At 38.6% G+C, this 21536-nt stretch overlaps 1 protein-coding gene across 1 annotated transcript; it reads right to left on the bottom strand.

The window, feature by feature from the left end:
* Positions 1–6099: 6099 nt before the first annotated feature.
* Positions 6100–19157, bottom strand: tmem18 (transmembrane protein 18). Its single transcript, XM_028797749.2, has 5 exons — positions 19024–19157; positions 18548–18665; positions 16625–16679; positions 10310–10403; positions 6100–6470 (listed from the first exon to the last, which is right to left on the bottom strand). The coding sequence occupies exons 1-5, from the start codon at positions 19114–19116 to the stop codon at positions 6378–6380; spliced, it is 453 nt and encodes a 150-aa protein (XP_028653582.1). The 5' UTR covers positions 19117–19157; the 3' UTR covers positions 6100–6377.
* Between the last annotated feature and the right edge of the window lie 2379 nt (positions 19158–21536).

Here is a 21536-nt window from a genome sequence, read left to right as displayed (position 1 = left end):
TAGTTTCCTCAGCGGCGCTTCGACCGTGGCTCCCAGCTCCTCTATCCGTCTCCTCAGGTCCTCGATCCCCTGAAAGAAACCCAGTACGGGCTCGAGTATCTCTTCGAGATCCCGTATCATATAGTCAGTTAATTCGGCCGGAGGGACATACATTTCCGTATTTTGGTCACCTACCGACCGGGAACCAATGAGCACGTCCACTCCGGGCACGTGCTCTGCTGGGCTTCGCGAAGGCTTCTGGGACTTGGAGTCTTTAGAGGAACGGGTAGCCTCCTGCGGCTGGCTGCGGTCTGCCTTTTTAATTTTGCCGGCAGACACTACAGTCACGTCCCGTCCCTCTTTATTAATTAATGGCGCCGCTTCGCTCACCGCCCCCTTCCCCTTCAGGGAGCTCAGACGCGTCGGGGAAGACGTGTCCTCACCTAAGGAACCGAGGAGGTCTTTCCCATCCCGGCATCCATCGCGCGAGGTCACGTGGTCGGTATCGGCGTATGGGCTTCCCCTCTGCGGTTTCCCAGACTGGCTCGCCGTCTTCTTGTCGTGGCCATCTTGCTTGGGTCTGAGGCAGGCATGCTCTCTGTCCGCTTTGTGCAGGCAGGCCTCTGCAAACAAAGAATAAACAGTCTCCGGCGGTTTGAGTGCTCCTCCAGCACTTACCTCGGCCCGTAGATGATCCCGCTCCAACTCCCGGTAATAATCGTCGGGAGTCGCGATTCTACGCTGCTCCGGTTGTCTGTCCGCTCGGGTTTGCTCGGCTTTGAGCCGTGCCTGATCCTCCTCACCGCCTGTTAGGTAAGTCCACAGCGTCTCCATCGGGTCTGGGACCGAAGTCTTCTGGACAACTCCAGCCTTCTTCCCAGTCTTCTTCCCCATACTCGCCTGCTGTAGAGGACGGCTCTCAGCTGCAGCGCTCTTGATCGCGGGTGGAGTTTTCACCTCTGCGGCTACTAGAGGGACCTTCGTAGGGTTCTCTGCCACAACGAATTTAATTATTGATGCAGATCCTCTGCCAACAGACGGCCAGAGAATCCTGCCGACTACGCCAGTGTAGCAGATAAGCGTGTCGTCCACCTCTCGAACCCTCAGGTACCACTCTTGAGACCAGGTGAAAGTACAATAACTATTATTTTTATTATACAGTAGTGCACCAAGCACTCTCCTCCACACACTCATTAAACACAATTCTCTAATAACAATACTCCTCCTCTCCCAGACACGTCGCCACCCTACCTCCCAGCTCAGCTCAATGTTCTGGGCTTCCCAGAGTCCTTTTATATCCCCTGACCCGGAAGTGGCTCTAAGCCAAACCCACAAGTCCGTTTTCCTTCCGGGTCAGGGCAAAGTCCTTTTCTTCATCCCGGGAGCACATCGCTTCTTCCAGTCACGTGACTGGGATGCACTCCCGGGTTATAGGGCACACAAGAGCCCACTAGCCCCCCTACAGCGACTCCTGGCGGCCCCCAAGGTATCCAGCAGGGCTGTGTAACGACACTACAAAGTCCATGAGGCCCTGCTGGAACTCGGGGCACGAATATGCTGTCCGGAGGGCTCCTCCCAGCGGCCTGGGGGTGGCGACCGGAGTCCGTAGCCGGTCGTCTGTCACAATATATATATATATATATATAGACACTACGTATATATAAACAAAAACTAAATTTTGAAATTGATTAATTGAATGGGATTAAAAATATTGGATATCAAACATTTTAAAGGCAGCTCTACTTTTGTATACCATTTTGTTAGTATACAAACTTATTAATATTTTTACAAGAGGAGAATCTCTCAGTAGATTATGTCAAAATGTGCACGTTGCACAAGAAATTGCCTCAAGAAAAAAACAATCTAAAGTTTTCTATTAATGACAATGTTACTACTTTTATTTATTACTTGAACAGTAACAGATATTAGGCTGTACTAGGATGTCACCTGAGCAGCTGCATCTTGATATTTCCTTATCGTTTATGAGTCATAGGGTACATGCTTTGTTAAATACAAGACACTTGTATGGGCAGTTTAAGTCCATCTTGTTTTGTCTTGAGCAATCTATAAAGAAAATATAGACAAAAAGTTTGCAGATTTTACACTACAACAAATACCAATCACAAAATGTGGCTAATACTGTATTTACTGCACTAATCTATTTATTACTGAACTGGTTTCCCAATTACAAGGTGCTTTAAACAGCAAATGACCAATCACAGTAACCAATCACAGAAACATTTCCTTCATACAAGTATATTGACGAATCCAGAGGCACTTGCACCATATGACTAAATACAGGCAACCATACTGAATGCATTTTTGGGAGACTGAATTTTTATATTCTTTACAAATTTTTCAAATTATTCTTCTATATTTGCAACAGCCTCAAAAAAATTATAAGTATTATTAATGTTGAACCAAAAAACAATAAGTAGTATATGTTGAATTAAAATCACCTTACACTTTTTACATGTTTTAATACCAAAATGACAAAAAGCTTCTGAATTTGGCAGAGATGATGTTGATCTAAAATGCATACTGTGTAAAAATTGCATCATTGCACTCCAACTTGATTAATATTTTTAAAAAAAATCTATGACAGCTTTCATATTGGCTTGTTTTTGGTTGTTCTTTGCATTCTGCACAGATAAAAACAAAATATGATTCATAGCAGCTAATAGTTGGGTGACTAAATTACTACTCAACAATAAAAGAATGTTCACTTAAAGAAAAATGTCTTCAAATACTTCAAAATACATGTCTATGATGAAAATGCAAAGATAAATGCATCTTGCAGGGAAGTACTCTTCTAAAACCTATCTGTGGAGATCTATCTTGTCCATAATGGATGTGCTGGTGTTAAAAATATAAATTCCCAAACTTTAAATTCTCAGCCTCTTCATTTGAATGTGTTTGCCTGCTTTAAAGTCCACCATCAGTTCTACTATTTCACTAAATAAATCTTACATCATTTAAGTCACAGCAAGCAGACTACTCATAACCCGTTATGAGCAAAACGAATTAAACAGTTCACTTGATCATTCTGTTTGAATTCACATGTACTGTACATGAAAGACTGCATTTCACAATGAATAGAGGAATAGTAATAGAGAAACACCAAGGATCTGAAGAATGGGCCACTAATAATAAGGTTTTGGGACTTATTGTGTCTCCACCCCATACCTATCAAAAAAGAAATCCAGCTGCTGAAGTGTTGTAAGATGTACCAGGAACACTGAATCCTCCTATGTTCATGTCCAACTGTACAACTAAATGTAAAGTTGACTGGGCTGTTATGGTATATAAAATCTACAAATTATTCTCTATATTTTTATTATTACATTTTGCTCAATCCCAACAAGATGAATTTAGATGTAGGAGGCATTATAATAAAAAGGCATATCCTCTTCCCTTACACCTCACTTTTATACAGCCTGGGAAAGGAGGACATGAGGCAATATCAAAAAACTTTATTATCTGGGAAAAGATAGATTAAAGAGTTTGAGCAAAATTCATCCATCAAATTGACAGCCAGCCAATCAGGTGCATGGAACATGCATGTGTTGTGAAACCACGACATGAAACTTTATAATAAATATGCCTCATTTAAAAGCAACGTCAAAAGAACAGAAACAACGACGACGGAAAATAAAACAAAGACACGTGTGACCAGTTTTCATCCAATCATCAGTTAACAGCATTTTCTTGAATATCAACTGCCAAATCAAACGCCGCCCTGGGACTTTCATCCTTGACATCACCGATTCCTTTCAGTAAGCTTTTTTTAAGACTATTTTATCCAGACTTTACTATCAATCTTATTTTCTATTATTATTGTTCTTTAATAAATAGTAACTTGTTTTCATCTTTCTATGCTTTGTCTTAATGTCTATAGAGTGATTGAAATAATAAGGTAGTTTTTTTGAGCACCCGGTGTAGCCGGAGATTTGCCATTACCTCTGTGCTGCGAGGTTTATTAAGGCTGCAAATGAGAGCTCCACTCAATAGTAGGGAACAGTACGTGAAGAAGGTATTAATGGCTGATAAAGGGCCTATAGTCAAGGATGCTGAGTCTTTGTATGTTTTAATATTTTCTTGGAGAACAAAAGTAATATTTAGGTCTGAGATCTATTTAAAACATAAGTTGTTCGTGCCGATAATAAATAAGTCTCTTGATGTGCTGAGAAGGGCGGCACGGTGGCGCAGTGGGTAGCGCTGCTGCCTCGCAGTTGGGACACCTGGAGACCTGGGTTCGATTCCCGGGTCCTACCTGCGTGGAGTTTGCATGTTCTCCCCGTGTCTGCGTGGGTTTCCTCCGGGCGCTCCGGTTTCCTCCCACAGTCCACAGACATGCAGGTTAGGTGGATTGGCGATTCTAAATTGGCCCTAGTGTGTGCGTGTGTTTGTGTGTGTCCTGCGGTGAGTTGGCACCCTGCCCAGGATTGGTTCCCTGCCTTGTGCCCTGTGTTGGCTGGGATTGGCTCCAGCAGACCCCCGTGACCCTGTGTTCGGATTCAGCGGGTTGGAAAATGGATGGATGTGCTGAGAAATTGACAAGTTGTGTTATTCTTATAGCACTTTTGTGGTTTAAAGTGCTAAACGTTAGCCAACTGTGTGTGCGTCATTTGTAGGGCACTGTTGTGGTTAGGGTCCGAGTGTGTGTGTGTGTGTGTGTGTATCTACGTATGGGTGTGTTATTATTTAGGGCATGGGAGTAGACCAATCCAATAACTTGACAAGTGTAAGGGGTAAATAGACAACAACACAGCTGTGGAAATATGTTCAATATAAAAGGTATTTAATTACCAAGAAATTATACAATGTCTACAGCAAAACTATTATCATTGCCCTTTTAAATCGAAGTAGAGTTTTGCCAGCTTACATAAAAGATTGAAATAATATGTGAAGATATGATCAAGCTGAACCACACAGAATTTTGATGTCCTTATTAAAATATTAGGCTTAATAATTTTATGGTGTTTGGTATGCCATGGGCATCATGCTCCTGAAAAATGTAGGGAAGCAGCAGACAATAAGATGGTTTCTGAATGCAATCCACTGCTGTATGCTGTTCTGTTCAAGCTAATTCACATGTGGTATGTTGTTTCACTATGTCCTTGCTCACTAAACTAAAATAGCTGACAGACACCTTAATTATCTTGGAATATCTCATTTTCATAATTGATGTCTTTGAATTTACTTTCATCAGTCATTAAAACTCCTTTTCCCACCTCATAGTATTTACTCCTTCAAAGAACCTAGGTTTCTTGTTGCTATAGAGACACACACACACACACACACAAACGCATTTGTGAAAAATGTGCACACACTCCCAAATGTGAATATATTATGTCACCAAATCCGGTGAGCTCATTGTGAACACAGTACTTTAATACCTCCGCTATTTCTGGTTGTCCACTGGCTTACTATATACAGAATCATTTTATAGGTTTTGAGCCTATGAATACCACATTACCCGATTAATAAGAATATTGCCAAATTTATTGCCCAATATCCATTAGACAGTGGTTAATGGTAATCTACTCCTTCCTTGATTCTCACTGCAACTCCTGCCTTTTGTTTGTATTTTGGTAAAACTTTCTGCAAACGAGCATAGGTAATAGCCCCTAAAACAAGGACAAAGGTGGTGCTTGGATATGCATTTTCAATATCTGATAACTAATAACTAGAGGTGAAAATTAGAAAAGTGTGGTGGAATGTAAACTGTCACTATAAGAAAGAATGCATAATATTATTGCAAGAAACAACATGTCATGCAATCAACATGACTTTCTAACATCAGAAGTCAATATTTAAAAATACTTTTAAATTCTCACCCTAGATGGGTCACTTAGCAGAACCTAAAGCTGAATTATCAAGTGATACAATCATCTGCACAAAACAATTGCAAAAAAGGTACTTGCAAGCTTAGAAACAGATACTAGTGAACTACTAGTTAAAAAGATAAACACAAACTGATGTTCAGTAGGTCTTATTTGATTAGATGAAAAGGGCGAGTTAAACTATCTTTTTTCATAAAGAAAATGCATTAGATGGAAAAATCATTATTCAGAATTGAGTATAGTTATTTAACAGCCAACAATTATGCAAGAGAAATTTTTACTTTAGTAAAACAAGGAATTTAATATTGTTTGAATACTGTACAAATGTCATTGTCGGGTGAAACCAACTCAGAACATTAAGTCAATAAAAGTTATAAAATATAATTCATCCTATAGTTTACATTCTTGTGACTTCAGTGTCCACTTGGTTCAGAGTCTATGAATTGCACAAAATATGCTGAAACTGTTCAGGAGTTTCTTCAGTTTTATACAGTAACTGCCCATATCTTTTTTCATGTTCACTGAGCAATTTGCCATCTGTTTCAAATGATCCTAATTCTCCTTTTTTTGCTTGCTTGCTTTCCTCTTTACTTGCAGAGCCTTCAATTCTGTCATAGCTGTAAATGTCCGGTAGACCCATGCAGTCTAGAAAAGGGATTTAACAGGAGTTAGAATTCAAGTAGGGTTTAAAGCCTGAAAGTATAAGAAATTCAATCTAAACAATAAATATGTAATTCTAAATTGGACAATAATTATCATAATATTTTTAACATTTTTTTTTTTTAATGTATTTTTCTTTAACTCAATTTTGCATGCATTCAGCAGTTTGCCCACCTTGCTCTGAAATGTTTAAGGGTAAAATTAAACTGAAATAAAATTGATTAAATTTCAATTTGTAACATTTAGAACAATAAAACCACAAGCCTTTACACAGGACTGAGCACTAAAATGTTCACCATTAATGGCATATATTTTTAAATAAGGAAACAAGATTAAAGAGTTTCAAACATAGAAAGGAATGATTACAATAAAAAGGATGCAGCACACCTTCTCACCTCTGACAGCAAATTTCTGAGATTCTATATACTCCTGTCAGCCTCAGTATTCACATACAGTGCATCCGGAATGTATTCACAGCGCATCACTTTTTCCACATTTTGTTATGTTACAAGCCTTATTCCAAAATGGATTAAATTCATTTTTTTCCTCAGAATTCTACGCACAACACCCCATAATGACAACGTGAAAAAAGTTTGAGATTTTTGCAAATTTACTAAAAATAAAAAAATTGAGAAAGCACATGTACTTAAGTATTCATAGCCTTTGCCATGAAGCTCAAAATTGAGCTCAGGTGCATCCTGTTTCCCCTGATCATCCTTGAGATGTTTCTGCAGCTTAATTGGAGGTCACCTGTGGTAAATTCAGTTGATTGGACATGATTTGGAAATGCACACACCTGTCTATATAAGGTCCCACAGTTGACAGTTCATGTCAGAGCACAAACCAAGCATGAAGTCAAAGGAATTGTTTGTAGACCTCCAAGACAGGATTGTCTTGAGGCACAAATCTGGGGAAGGTTACAGAAAAAATTTCTGCTGCTTTGAAGGTCCCAATGAGCACAGTGGCCTCCATCATCCGTAAGTGGAAGAAGTTCGAAACCACCATGACTCTTCCTAGAGCTGGCCAGCCATCTAAACTGAGCGATCAGGGGAGAAGGGCCTTAGTCAGGGAGGTGACCAAGAACCCGATGGAGAGAGAGAGAACCTTCCAGAAGGACAACTATCTCTGCAGCAATCCACCAATCAGGCCTGTATGGTAGAGTGGCCAGACGGAAGCCACTCCTTAGTGAAAGCCACATGGCAGCCTGCCTGGAGTTTGCCAAAAGGCACCTGAAGGACTCTCAGACCATGAGAAAGAAAATCCTCTGGTTTGATGAAACAAAGATTGAACTCTTTGGTGTAAATGCCAGGCTTCACGTTTGGAGGAAACTAGGCACCGCTCATCACCAGGCCAATACCATCCCTACAGTGAAGCATGGTGGTGGCAGCATCATGCTGTGGGGATGTTTTTCAGTGGCAGGAACTGGGAGACTAGTCAGGATAAAGGAAAAGATGACTGCAGCAATGTACAGAGACATCCTGGATGAAAACCTGCTCCAGAGCGCTCTTGACCTCAGACTGGGGCGACGGTTCATCTTTTAGCAGGACAACGACTCTAAGCACACAGCCAAGATATCAAAGGAGTGGCTTCAGGACAACTCTGTGAATGTCCTTGAGTGGCCCAGCCAGAGCCCAGACTTGAATCCGATTGAACATCTCTGGAGAGATCTTAAAATGGCTGTGCACCGACGCTTCCCATCCAACCTGATGGAGCTTGAGAGGTGCTGCAAAGAGGAATGGGCGAAACTGGCCAAGGAGAGGTGTGCCAAGCTTGTTGCATCATATTCAAAAAGACTTGAGGCTGTAATTGCTGCCAAAGGTGCACTGACAAAGTATTGAGCAAAGGCTGTGAATACTTATGTACATGTGATTTCTCAGATTTTTTATTTTTAATAAATTTGCAAAAACCTCAAACTTTTTTCACGTTGTCATTATGGGGTGTTGTGTGTAGAATTCTGAGGAAAAAAATGAATTTAATCCATTTTAGAATAAGGCTGTAACATAACAAAATGTGGAAAAAGTGATGCGCTGTGAATACTTTCTGGATGCACTGTATGTTGGTCACCCATAGGCCTTGCCTCTACATATCTTTCTTTCAGAGTTACCTAAACACCAGAACTGCCATTACACTAACCAAGCTTGCACCAGAACGTGGTTCAACTCAATTCTAATAATTTTCTTTCTTATCCAGTTGCTGTGTGTTTACAGTGTTATTAACCATAGACGCCTCATCTGAGCTGCAATGTTCTGGCTAACATCCTTCTCCACAGCCTAGCCAGCTCTCACTACCAATCAAGTCTGTCAAAGAAAAATAAGGAGGTCCCCATGAAGTCCTGATCCTGGACAAAGCAATATAATAATAATAATAATAATAAATTTTATTTATATTGCACTTTATATTTTAGCAATCCCAAAGTGCTACAGAGTAAAAATAATAAAATAAAAAAAAAAGAACAGAAGAGTCTATAAAATACTTTAACAAAATGACTTTCTAAAAAGATGAGTTTTTAGGTTTCGCTTAAAGGCCTCAGTCGACTGTGGGGCTCTCAGGTAATCAGGGAGGGCATTCCACAGCCTCGGCGCCACCGATGAAAACGCCCTGTCACCCATGCTGCTGAGCTTAGTTCTGGGGACTTGAAGAGTGTTAGTGAGTAAAGAGCGGAGGGAACGTAAGGAGTTATGGGGGGTAAGGAGTTCCTGTAGATAAAGAGGGGCATGTCCATAAATGCACTGATGGGTAAGAAGGGAGACCTTGTACTCTATTCTGAATGAAACAGGGAGCCAGTGAAGGGTTTTCAGGATTGGGGTGATGTGATCATACTTTCGCACCCTCATCAGGATCCTGGCAGCGCTGTTCTGAATATACTGGAGTCTCTGGATACTCTTGCCAGGAATCCCAATGAGGAGTACATTACAGTAATCCAGCCTGGAAGAGACAAAGGCATGGACGAGCTTCTCTGCATCTGCCAGGGTGTTTGGGGTCAAAGCAATAGGTTGTTTGGAGTAGGGGATGCTATAAGGCCTTGTTTGCGTCAAAGCCTGTGGTTTATTTTGTTAATTCTACAAATTGGACAGTTTTTCAAACTCTATGATAGCTAGTAATTAGTGGGGCTTGGGTTTTGAGGATTGGTGATCAATTGAGAGGAAAGCTGATGATTATTTCTGGTACCAAAAATACCCAACACCTAGTAATGTACTTTTTTAATATGTGCTTTTTTTTTGTAGTCATGCAATCCTAATACACAAACACAGAGTATGTATTTCTCACACTAACACACATTGCCATACAATGCAAGATAAAATTGCCAAAGCACTGGTCAGTCTAATACTAGTTTTATTTATACGCTAAATTTCAGACCTAATAGCTCTTTCTTTTTTGATTTATTTATAATTTAATGGTGAAAGAATCCAAAACAAATGACAAACTGGGTTTAGCAAATAGGGATAAGTACCACTGCTGCATGGCCTCCAGTTAAAGCAGTAGTAACAAAAAACGAATGCAGCACTGCCAGACACTGGGGCAGACTGAAAAGAAATAACATTAAAAAAAATTACAATACTACAAATGTCCTGCAAGAGACTGATCAAGTATTACAGCTAGTAAGCTATTACTCATAATTTATGACATGCATTTTTTCCAGATTGCTCTGTATCAACAGTAGTTTTTGCTTTGAAAGAAATTGACCAACTTACTTTTAAGCAACCTCCCATGGAACAACATTTCAAAAGTTGAATATTTAAATAATTATTTCAGGAAAGTGTGAGATCTACAACCGATAGAAATTTATGCTTGAATGTATTATATTCCAGCCAAAACAAACTTACCACTATTGCCACTGTATTTAACAAAAGAGGTACTGAGAAAACCAGTGAAATAAACATTCCATTTGAATCAAAGTATTGATATTTCGAAAATGATCTGTGAGAAAGAAATATAGTTATAAAATTGCTTTTGCAAAAATAAACACATATTCATGGCATGAAATTGTGTGAGTCAAATTACAATTAATTTTATATAACCTTTCCATGCACACACAACTCCTATTTAATGTTTAAGTTTATCAGAGGGTTTGTTAAGCTTTAAGGCTCAACACTGCAGCCTTTAAAGATATACATCATATATTGTGGAAAATTTAGAAACAAGGGCATTTAAGAATAGATTTGTCCTTATAATTAAGTGGCCGTAGTTACCACCATTAACATTCGGCCAATTTAAAATAAAATTAAAGCTTCTATTTATTCTTATTTATTCATAAGACTTCATAATATGCAACAATTGTAAAAATCCTTTAACAGATGCATGAACCATCCAAGTAATAATTGGGCTTTATTCTTCTTTGATTAGCTAGTAACTTTAAATTATCCATTAATGATAAATAAAAACAACTTTTTATTAACTTCAGAGGAGACAGTTAGAATAAGCATCATGCCAGTCTTGATATTACAGTGGCATGCAAAAGTTTAGGCACCCTTGCTTAAAATTTCTGTTCCTGTGAATAGTTAAGTGAGCAGAAGAGGAACTGATCACTGGTTCATAGGCGCTGGACACTGGATTTAATTTCTCCATTTCAAGACAGCATCACTTTTCCTCGGCCTGCAATTGAGTAGTAAACACTGCTAATCTTCGCACACTCACCCGTGCTCATCCTGCAATGAGCTCTTCTACCACTATCAAGGCTGCTCTCTTGAACGTGAGATCAGTGTCTAATAAAACTTATTCTGTAAGACTTTATTACTTCAAATAATCTGGATTTCTTCTTCATCAATGAGACTTGGATTTTAAATGGTGACTCTTCTTGTTTTACTGACATGACTCCACCAGGTTATTCATTTTTAAACTCTCCTCGCCTGACTCGTCGTGGGGGGGCATTGCCACTATTTTTAAAAGTATATTCTTGTGTCAGAGCCTTACAAGGGGTCTGTTTAGCAGCTTTGAACTTAAATTTTTTGAAGTGTGCAGCTCCCTTTCTCTGCTGTTTACCGTGGTTTATAGACCTCCTGTAATTAATGATACTTTCATCTCTGAATTCTCTGATCTCTTGGCTGATATCACCCTCTCTCATGATAAAGTATTTATTGTTGGTGATTTCAACATTCACGTTTGTTGTCAATCGAAACCTTTGGTCAATGACTTTTTATCACTATTGAACTCATTTGATTTTATACAGCATATTAATACGCCAACCCACTCTCTCGGTCACACCCTTGATCTCGTTCTTACTCGTGATATTTCAGTGAATAATATTGATTTATGTGATGTTTCTTTTACTGATCATTTTTCTATAATGATGGATCTGAATATTACTGTTGATGTCCCGACTAATAGCTGTCCCCCACGCTGCTCGTGCTTTTTAAATTCTTCTATTATATCCGATTTTAAAACCATTTTTTCTAGTCTTTATGTGCATGACCAAAATAATGGTATCTATGATTCTGTCGTAAAATATAATTCTTCCTGTAAAACGATTTTAGACTCAATTGCTCCGCCCAAGATACTTAGTAATAAGGGTAGACCTGCTCCCTGGCTAAATGAAAATACACGATCACTGCGCTGTGCCTGTCGAACTGCTGAACGGCGCTAGAAAAAAGACGGACTGATTGTCTCTAAACAGATTTTTAGGACTTTTCAATTTCCTGGCTGAAGTTAAGATAACGAAACAAAACTTCTTTGCCAATTTAGTATCCCGTCACTCAAAGAATCCTTGGGTCTTATTTAATTCAATTAATGCGGCCATTCACCCCCACCCTGCGATGGCATCAAATAGCATTGTTCATTCATGTGACCAGTTTCTATCATTCTTTGTCAGCAAAATCGATACTATCCGCCGTGGCATTGTTCAAATGGGATATGAACTTCCTACTGTTAATCATGACATTGTCTTAGAATCATTTGATCTAGTCTCACTTTTACAGCTAAAAAGAACTATTGACACCCTTAACCAGCCCCCATTCCTCTGGATATTGTACCACCACGTCTCTTGTGGAAGCCTTTGATGTGTTGGGCCCACCCTTACTAGCCATCATCAATGATTCTGTTAGTTCGGGGATTGTGCCCTCATTTTGTAACCATGCTGCAGTCTGTCCCCGTCTAAAAAAAGCAGAATTAGATCCTGGAGTTTTAGCCAATTTTCGTCCAATTTCCCAAATGCCTTTTCTGGCTAAAATTCTAGAAAAAATTATTTATAATCAATTGGTTGATCACCTTAACTCCAATAATTTATAGTGGGGCAAAAAAGTATTTAGTCAGCCACCAATTGTGCAAGTTCTCCCACTTAAAAAGATGAGAGAGGCCTGTAATTTTCATCAAAGGTATACCTCATCTATGAGAGACAAAATGAGAAAAAAAATCCAGAAAATCACATTGTCTGATTTTTAAAGAATATATTTGCAAATTATGGTGGAAAAAAAGTATTCGGTCAATAACAAAAGTTCATCTCAATACTTTGTTATATACCCTTTGTTGGCAATGACAGAGGTCAAACGTTTTCTGTAAGTCTTCACAAGGTTTTCACACACTGTTGCTGGTATTTTGGCCCATTCCTCCATGTAGATCTCCTCTAGAGCAGTGATGTTTTGGGGCTGTCGCTGGGCAACACGGACTTTCAACTCCCTCCAAAGATCTGGAGACTGGCTAGGCCACTCCAGGACCTTGAAATGCTTCTTACAAAGCCACTCCTTCGTTACCCAGGCGGTGTGTTTGGGATCATTGTCATGCTGAAAGACCCAGCCACGTTTCATCTTCAATGCCCTTGCTGATGGAAGGAGGTTTTCACTCAAAATCTGACGATACATGGCCCCATTCATTCTTTCCTTTACACGGATCAGTCGTCCTGGTCCCTTTGCAGAAAAACAGCCCCAAAGCATGATGTTTCTACCCCCATGCTTTACAGTAGGTATGGTGTTCTTTGGATGCAACTCAGCATTCTTTCTCCTCCAAACACGACGAGTAGAGTTTTTTCATCTGACCATATGACATTCTCCCAGTCCTTTTCTGGATCATCCAAATGCTGTCTAGCAAATTTCAGACGGGCCTGCACATGTACTGGCTTAAGCAGGGGGACACGTCTGCAACTGCAGGATTTGAGTCCCTGGCGGCGTACTGTGTTACTGATGGTAGCCTTTGTTACTTTGGTCCCAGCTCTCTGCAGGTCATTCACTAGGTTCCCCCGTGTGGTTCTGGGATTTTTGCTCACCGTTCTTGTGATCATTTTGACCCCACGGGGTGAGATCTTGTGTGGAGCCCCAGATGGAGGGAGATTATCAGTGGTCTTGTATGTCTTCCATTTTCTAATAATTGCTCCCACAGTTGATTTCTTCACACCAAGCTGCTTACCTATTGCAGATTCAGTCTTCCCAGCCTGGTGCAGGTCTACAATTTTGTTTCTGGTGTCCTTTGACAGCTCTTTGGTCTTGGCCATAGTGGAGTTTGGAGTGTGACTGTTTGAGGTTGTGGACAGGTGTCTTTTATATTGATAACGAGTTCAAACAGGTGCCATTAATACAGGTAACGAGTGGAGGACAGAGGAGCCTCTTACAGAAGAAAGGTTCAGGTCTGCGAGAGCCAGAAATCTTGCTTGTTTATAGGTGACCAAATACTTATTTTCCACCATAATTTGCAAATAAATTCTTTAAAAATCAGACAATGTGATTTTCTGGATTTTTTTTTCTCATTTTGTCTCTCATAGTTGAGGTATAGCTATGATGAAAATTACAGGCCTCTCTCATCTTTTTAAGTGGGAGAACTTGCACAATTGGTGGCTGACTAAATACTTTTTTGCCCCACTGTATTTGAGATCTACCAATCTGGCTTTAGGCGTTATCATAGTGTTGAAACGGCACTCCTGAAAGTGTTCAACGACATCTCTCTTATTACTGACTCAGGTGATGCGGCAGTCCTCCTCCTCCTTGACCTGTCTGCTGCCTTTGACACTACTGACCATGAGATATTGCTGTTGCGGCTTGAACATCTTGTTGGGCTTAAAGGGGCTGCTCTTAACTGGTTCAGGTCATATTTAACTGGTAGACACTTTTCAGTGACTCAATTCCTCTTCTTCATCTACTGCTCCTCTTAAATATGGTGTTCCTCAGGGATCCATTTTGGGTCCTATTTTATTCTCCATATACCTTCACCCTATTGGAGCAATTTTTAGGAAATGTAACATTTCTTTTCACTGCTATGCTGATGATACTCAGGTTTATATTCCTGTCTGCAACAAATCAACTCCACAACTGTCTGTCTGAACTAAGATCCTGGATGGCTAATAATTTTCTTGATCTAAATCAAAATAAAACGGAGTTGCTTATAGTGGGTCCATCAGCTAAAGCCCAAATTGGTCTTGGACTTCTCAGCTCTTTCTCTGTCTTTTCCAAACCTCAAGTCCGCAATCTTGGTGTTACCTCTGATAGTAACCTCTCTTTTGAGAAACAACTAAATTCTGTAGTCAAGAGTTGCTTTTTCCAACTTCGTCTATTAGGTAAGATAAAGCCTTTTTTATCTTCTAGGGATCTTGAGATAGCTACTCATGCGTTTATTTTTCTCGCCTCTATTACTGCAACTCGCTGTATTCTGGGATTAACAAATCCCTGATACACAGGTTACAGCTGGTCCAAAATGCTGCCACTCGCTTTCTGGTTGGGGCAAGAAAGTATGACTGTTTCTCCTATTTTAGGTTCTTTACACTGGCTGCCTGTCAGTTTTCAAATTGATTTTAAAAACTTGCTGCTAGTTTTTAAATCTTTACATGGGCTTGCTCCTGCCTATTTATCTGAACTGTGTGTTTTACATCAACCATCTAGAGTGCTTAGATCTTCTGGTCAGCTGTCTCTGGCTGTCCCTCGTACCAAGTGTAAAACCAAGGGGGACAGGGCTTTTGCAGCTGCTGCGCCTCACCTATGGAACTCTTTACCTCATCATATAAAGGAGTTGTCTACAACTGAATTGTTCAAAACAAGATTAAAGACTCATTTCTATTCACTTGCATTCCATGACCTTTTTCCTCTTTGTGATTATATAACATTACTTCTATTTTTCATGTATATAACATTACTTCTATTTATTATGTATTTTATTTTATGTTCATATATTTTATTTCTATTTATGTTTTATGTTGTTTTGTTTTTCTTTTATTCTATTATTGTAAAGCACTTTGGCCACAGCATTACTATGTTGTTTTAAATGTGCTATATAAATAAATTGTATAAATAAATTGACATTGACAAAAAGGCATAAAGATGACACATTTCTTTAATATTTCAAATAAGATTACATTTTTCTTTCCATCATTCACAAGCACAAAATGCCAAAAAAATTAAAAGAGCTTGAAGCAAAGGTTTTGGCACTTGACATGGTCACTTGTAAACACTTTTTGTAGCCAGCTAAGAGTCTTTCAATTCTTACTTGGTGTATTTTCGCCTATTTGTCCTTGCAAAAGGCTTCTCTGCACAATTCTTGGGCTGTCTTGCATGTACTGTCCTTTTCAGATCTATCTACAGATTTTTAAGGATGTTTAGATCAGGGGACTATGACGACCATAGCAAAAACGTTAGCATGTGCCTCTTGAGGTACTGCATTGTAGAGTTTGAGGTTTGTTTTGGATCATTACTGTGTTGCAAGACCCATCCTCTTTTTAACTTCAACTGTTTTGCAGATGGTTACCATTCCTGTTAACTGCCATGTTTTACCAACATTATGAACTGACAAAATAGCTACATGAAAATGCTTTGCTATGTTCTTACAGCCTTCTCCTGGTTTGTAAGCATCAATTTTTTTATTTTTCAGAGCCCATGGTTGCCGATTGTTGGGACAAGGTTTGAAGAGTCAGAGAATTTATACAATTTACACTACCTGGGGTTTCCTAACAATGACTGTGAACAAACCATAGCCTTAATGAGCTAAAGAGACCTAGGGTGCCAAAACGTTTGCACGGTTTCACTGTACAAAAACAATACACTAATCCTGCATAAAATGTTGAAAAGAAATGTGTCATGTTTAACTTTATGTCTTTTGGTGATCAGTTCAACTTCTGTTCCCTTAACAATTCACAGTAACAGATATTTTAAGCAAGGGTGCCCAAATATTTGCAAGCCACTGCAGATGCCTATTATTTAAGGAAAATATCTTGATTAAAAAAATTACAATACCTCCAATTCATTGCTGCAAATTCATTGATATATTCTGCACTATACACCAAGCCAACTATTGGAGAGAAAAGAAAAAGTATAAAATGCATTACAAAACATTTTTAACAACTATAAAGTGAGTTCTGTCATACAAAAGACTTTGAATTTATACATGTGTACTTTGTAAGACAACAGGCCATTACACATTCTGTTATATACAAGTTAAATGAAATATGATCCGTTCTGAAGGGCCTTGGTAGATGCAGGGATTCATGAATATATACTTGACAGACACCTCATGAATCGGGCTAAAATATTCTGTGTGTCTGGCCTGCTACCCTCTAACATGTACATTACCCCAGTGTATTTGATTTACCCAAAGCTATCTTGTGTTATGTTTTTGGAAAGGTGGCACTTCAAATGTTAAAAAAAAAAAAATCATTCTTGCATCCACATAAATAATAGAAAATTTTACAAGTCTGCATTAAAGATGCAAATACTTGAATGTCAGAAACATTTGTTATTTAGCACACAACATTTATTTTTCTATTAGTCTGCCAGCAACATCTATCAACTCTCCACGACAAGTCTCAAGAGTCATTCTTGACGCCTTAAATGTTGGCGTTCATATGTTATCTGTGATTACAGGTTATAGGTAAAAAGTTAACATCTGTTTCACCACTCATTTGTATTAAAAAAAAAAAAAAAGGCTATAATCCATTACACATTTTTGTGAGCTATGTTACTATTCATCTCATAGTAACCTACCTATGGGTGTAATGTATCTTACCACACTGGAGCACAGCAGGTCATTTCATAATTATTGAAACATATATAAACCTCCACAAAATTCTAACACTAAAATGTGCCAGACAACTAACTCAGAACGCTTAATCCATAAAACAAAGATCCTTTGAAGGCAATCTTCTTACTGTTCTGAATCTTCAACTACTACTTCTGTAAGCATGCCAACTTCTGTCTACTGTAGAGTTTTCTCCCTTGAATCACCCAGTATATTTATCTCCATAAAAAATATAAAAACTGAATGTTGAAACCATTTTTTTCATTGCAATAACATGTCTGAGGTGCTACAAAATCAAAACAAACAGACAAATGCAGTCACTGAAAAGTTTACTGCAGACTTGCACGCATTAAAAACCTCTATTCATGGGGGACTCTTCCGGACTACAGCTGCCACCCACTATCAAAAAAGAAGAAGTTATGCCCCTAATAAAATGGAAAAATGTTCAGAAGCATTTGATGACTCTTGTTTGGTGAATCTCTGTCTCTCTTATACAATATTATCTATTAGATTTTATAACTAGCTTTTTTTTTCTTCACTTGTGGCGATAAGTTTTCTATCTTTGTCTTGTAACCCTTTTTCCCAAACTATGCTGCGGAATGTTGTTGACTTTTTTTGTAAGTCGCTTTGGATAAAAGTGTCTGCTAAGCAAATAAACGTAAAACACACACACACACACACACAATGCTAAAAACTAAAAGTCAATGTAAAAAGCAAGTTGCCAAAAATAATAGTTGTCAAATCAACCACAGAACGATCTACAACTCACTTAAAAACTAAGCTGTACCTATTGTAAGCAGTACACTAACAGCGTCATATTTTACTTTAGATAAACATAATATTTCACTGGAAGATAAAAGTCTTATGCCTGCAAAATAGACAAATGACAACTATCTCGTCGTCTATGTTATTATTTCAAAACACACTTATGTCCCAGCACCATATCCAAATAAAACAACGCCTGATGGGTCAAACACTTCTATGGGCTTAAATTTTGTAAAACAAATTAGTACAATGGTAATCTTAACCCCATTACGAACTGAAATAAGTTTCAGTAGCACAGAGGAAGTGACACGCAGACATCCATTATCAATCTGAAAAAAGAAAAAACATTCAACAAAAATAATTCCTTGCTTACTTACCTAAAACAAGAAAATGCAATATTTGAAGTCTGTAAAATCGAAATGTTACCAAAGTTACCAACAGACAAAGAAGATGTCCAATTAACAGTCCAATAAGCCATGGCTCACTCCACTCAATCTATACAGAAAAAGAGACAGATTCAAGAAGCCAGGAAAAGTAGCGAAGTAGCACAGGTCGGAATGAACAGCAATTACTTGTTAGTATCAACAAATGCAGCAATGCAATTCCAGCAACAGATCTTCTACACGCTTTTTTATCATTCAAAACCTTCCAAGTCATAGTTACGTGTACACGAAAAGCAGACTGTGTTATAGTATAAGGAATACATATTATTATTATTAAAATCAGGCAGATATAACAAATAATCAATTTGGTAACCAAATATTATGTCCAGTTTCAAAGGAAAAAATAGTTCTGTAAATAATATAAATGTAAATTTCAAAGCAGAACATTAAACAGGTGAGACGCTGCTTACGGAAAACAGGAACGTCCAAATAGAAGTGATTCTTAAATGTTTGATAGCATCCTCCGGCAGCGCCGTGATGTTTTTCCCTTTCGCTTCCGCCATCGTTGCTACCGCCACAAACCGGAAGTTCACGGTAAGTCCTGCCCATTACAGTTTTTAGCCAATAGCAACTGTTTTCACTTGTAGATTAAGAAATTGCTTCGTGAGCAGCATTTATATACTGTAGACAGGTAGATAGAACTTTGTAGTGTTCAGTAAATTCAATATTAATAGCAACGACTGTACTTTTTCTGTAAATATCTTTAATTCGCACATAGATTATACATCAATTAATATCTCATGTGATTTGTAATCATTTTTATTATAATAAACATTAAATGTGAATTAGTAAGGAGAAATAACATTAACTGTGATATTAGCAGTACTTTTAATATCGTCCCGAAAGATGCGATATAGGTATTGCATTATGTAATAAATTGAAAAATTAGTGGACTATTCCCAAAAACATACTGTCACGTTGTAGTGGTACATGTGTAGTAAAGTGTAAAATGAACACGGATCTTATTCGTTAAGTAATATGTGAATGTAATACAGTAAATACATTTAATATGCAGCAATGTGATAAATAGCATAGGGTCAAAGATGTTAGTAAACGTATCGATTACTTCTAAAGAAAGTCACCAGGTGGACAGTAGTTCCAGTTTTGATATTAACAGTTGTTTATGTGTTTATTTAGCCATCGCATCTCAAAGTGGAGGGATTAGGGATGTGTATATCACTGGGCACACGCAGCCAAATTGCAGCAATGATCCTGTTTGAGGGTGGCGCAGTGGGTAACGCTGCTGCCTTGCAGTTGGGAGACCTGGGTTCGCTTCCTGGGTCCTCCCTGCGTGGAGTTTGCATGTTCTGTCTGCGTGGGTTTCCTCCCACAGTCCAAAGACATGCAGGTTAGGTGGATTGGCGATTCTAAATTGGCCCTAGTGTGTGCTTGGTATTTGTGTGTGTCCTGCGGTGGGTTGGCACCCTGCCTGGGATTGGCTCCAGCAGACCCCCATGACCCTGTGTTCGGATTCAGCGGGTTGGAAAATCCATCCATCCATCCATTTTCCAACCCGCTGAATCCGAACACAGGGTCACGGGGGTCTGCTGGAGCCAATCCCAGCCAACACAGGGCACAAGGCAGGAAACAATCCTGGGCAGGGTGCCAACCCACCACAGGGGTTGGAAAATGTTTTTTGATATTTAATCTAACTGAATTTATTTACACTGAATAATTTTCAGATCTAGGAAGGAGGTGAAACTACCGAAGTCATGTTACCGTACTATTTTTTTATTCTCAACTAAATTTGGCTCCATTGTGTTAGGAAGAATTTAATACGCAGGAGAATGGAAAAAAGTACAGCATTAACATTAAACAAATGCGGGATACGGAGCTGGATTAACCATTAAGCAAAATAGGGCATCAAGGATGGGGGGCACTACAAAAATGTTTCATTGCTGGTTTTACCATACACCATATGGTGCAAAACTGCGAATGCAACTTAACCAAGTTCCACAAAAAACAGCCCCACATTAAATGAAAAAATGTGTATACAATAATAACAATAATAAAAAAATAGTAATAATAAAAATTAATAATATATATTAATCTTGAGAATATAATAAAATTAGAATCTAGTAACTGCCACATGGTCCACCGAGGTGCACCTGATCGTTCTTGTCTTGGTCACGTTGGCTGTCCCATTCAGTCGTCCATACGAGGGACGTTCAAAAAATGTTTATATTTTCTTTGGAAATGGTGAAGGCAGGAGGAGTAGTAATTGGGCATTAAAAAGTATGCACGACGCTGGAAAAATTGCAGCGCAAAAGAAGGTGACTCTGTAGAAAAGTGGTGTATTTTGTTTTTGAAACTCTTGATAAATAGAGTTTAAAAAAAGAATGCCGGAACATTTTGAATGTTCCTCGTAAGTGGCGTTTAAAGGTCTTAATCCAGTACTGATGAGATGAGATAAGTCAAAAGCAGTCAGATAACTTGTAGATAGATTGTTTATTTGTTCCAGTGGGGAAATGAAAACTTTAGAAAAGATAAGAAAAATAAAAACAAAAATACTTAGGCCTATACGTGAATGACAGAAACAATTTAAAGGAGTAAGCCTAATTCATTTTAGCAAGATTATCCTTAATAATCTGAAGATATTTCCCTCTGTGTAGTCTGGATTTCTATTCCTATTACACAGTTAATGACTTTCTTAGCTCAGCAGTCCAGTTATTTTCACTTCATACTGGTCAGATCGTTTTGTTACATTTGGCAACTGAATATTTATTCATTTTCACATTGCTCTGTTTTCTGCCTCACTCTGTGCTGTCCATGAAACATGGCCGCAGAGAGCTTAAACAACATGGCACATCCACATAAAAATAACAAGGGGTGAGCTTTCTTGAAGGCTTTTACTGGACGTACCTTGTTGTAAACTGATATATATATATAAAAGAAACATACAGGTATATGCAGGTGTACAACC

Source organism: Erpetoichthys calabaricus, chromosome 3 (genome assembly GCF_900747795.2).
Source record: "Erpetoichthys calabaricus chromosome 3, fErpCal1.3, whole genome shotgun sequence".
Taxonomy (NCBI): domain Eukaryota; kingdom Metazoa; phylum Chordata; class Cladistia; order Polypteriformes; family Polypteridae; genus Erpetoichthys; species Erpetoichthys calabaricus.
Note: the sequence above shows the minus strand (reverse complement) of the source record. Positions and strands in the feature narration are given on the sequence as shown.

Bases quoted from the DNA above. Each gene is read 5' to 3' on its own strand.
- tmem18 (XM_028797749.2), bottom strand. From the start codon at position 19,116: ATGGCGGAAGCGAAAGGGAAAAACATCACGGCGCTGCCGGAGGATGCT. The intron at 16,680-18,547 runs GTAAGTAAGCAA...TCTCTCCAATAG, and splicing joins ATTGCATTTTCTTGTTTTAG to TTGGCTTGGTGTATAGTGCA. The intron at 6,471-10,309 runs GTAAGTTTGTTT...TCCCTTTTCTAG, and splicing joins TAAATACAGTGGCAATAGTG to ACTGCATGGGTCTACCGGAC.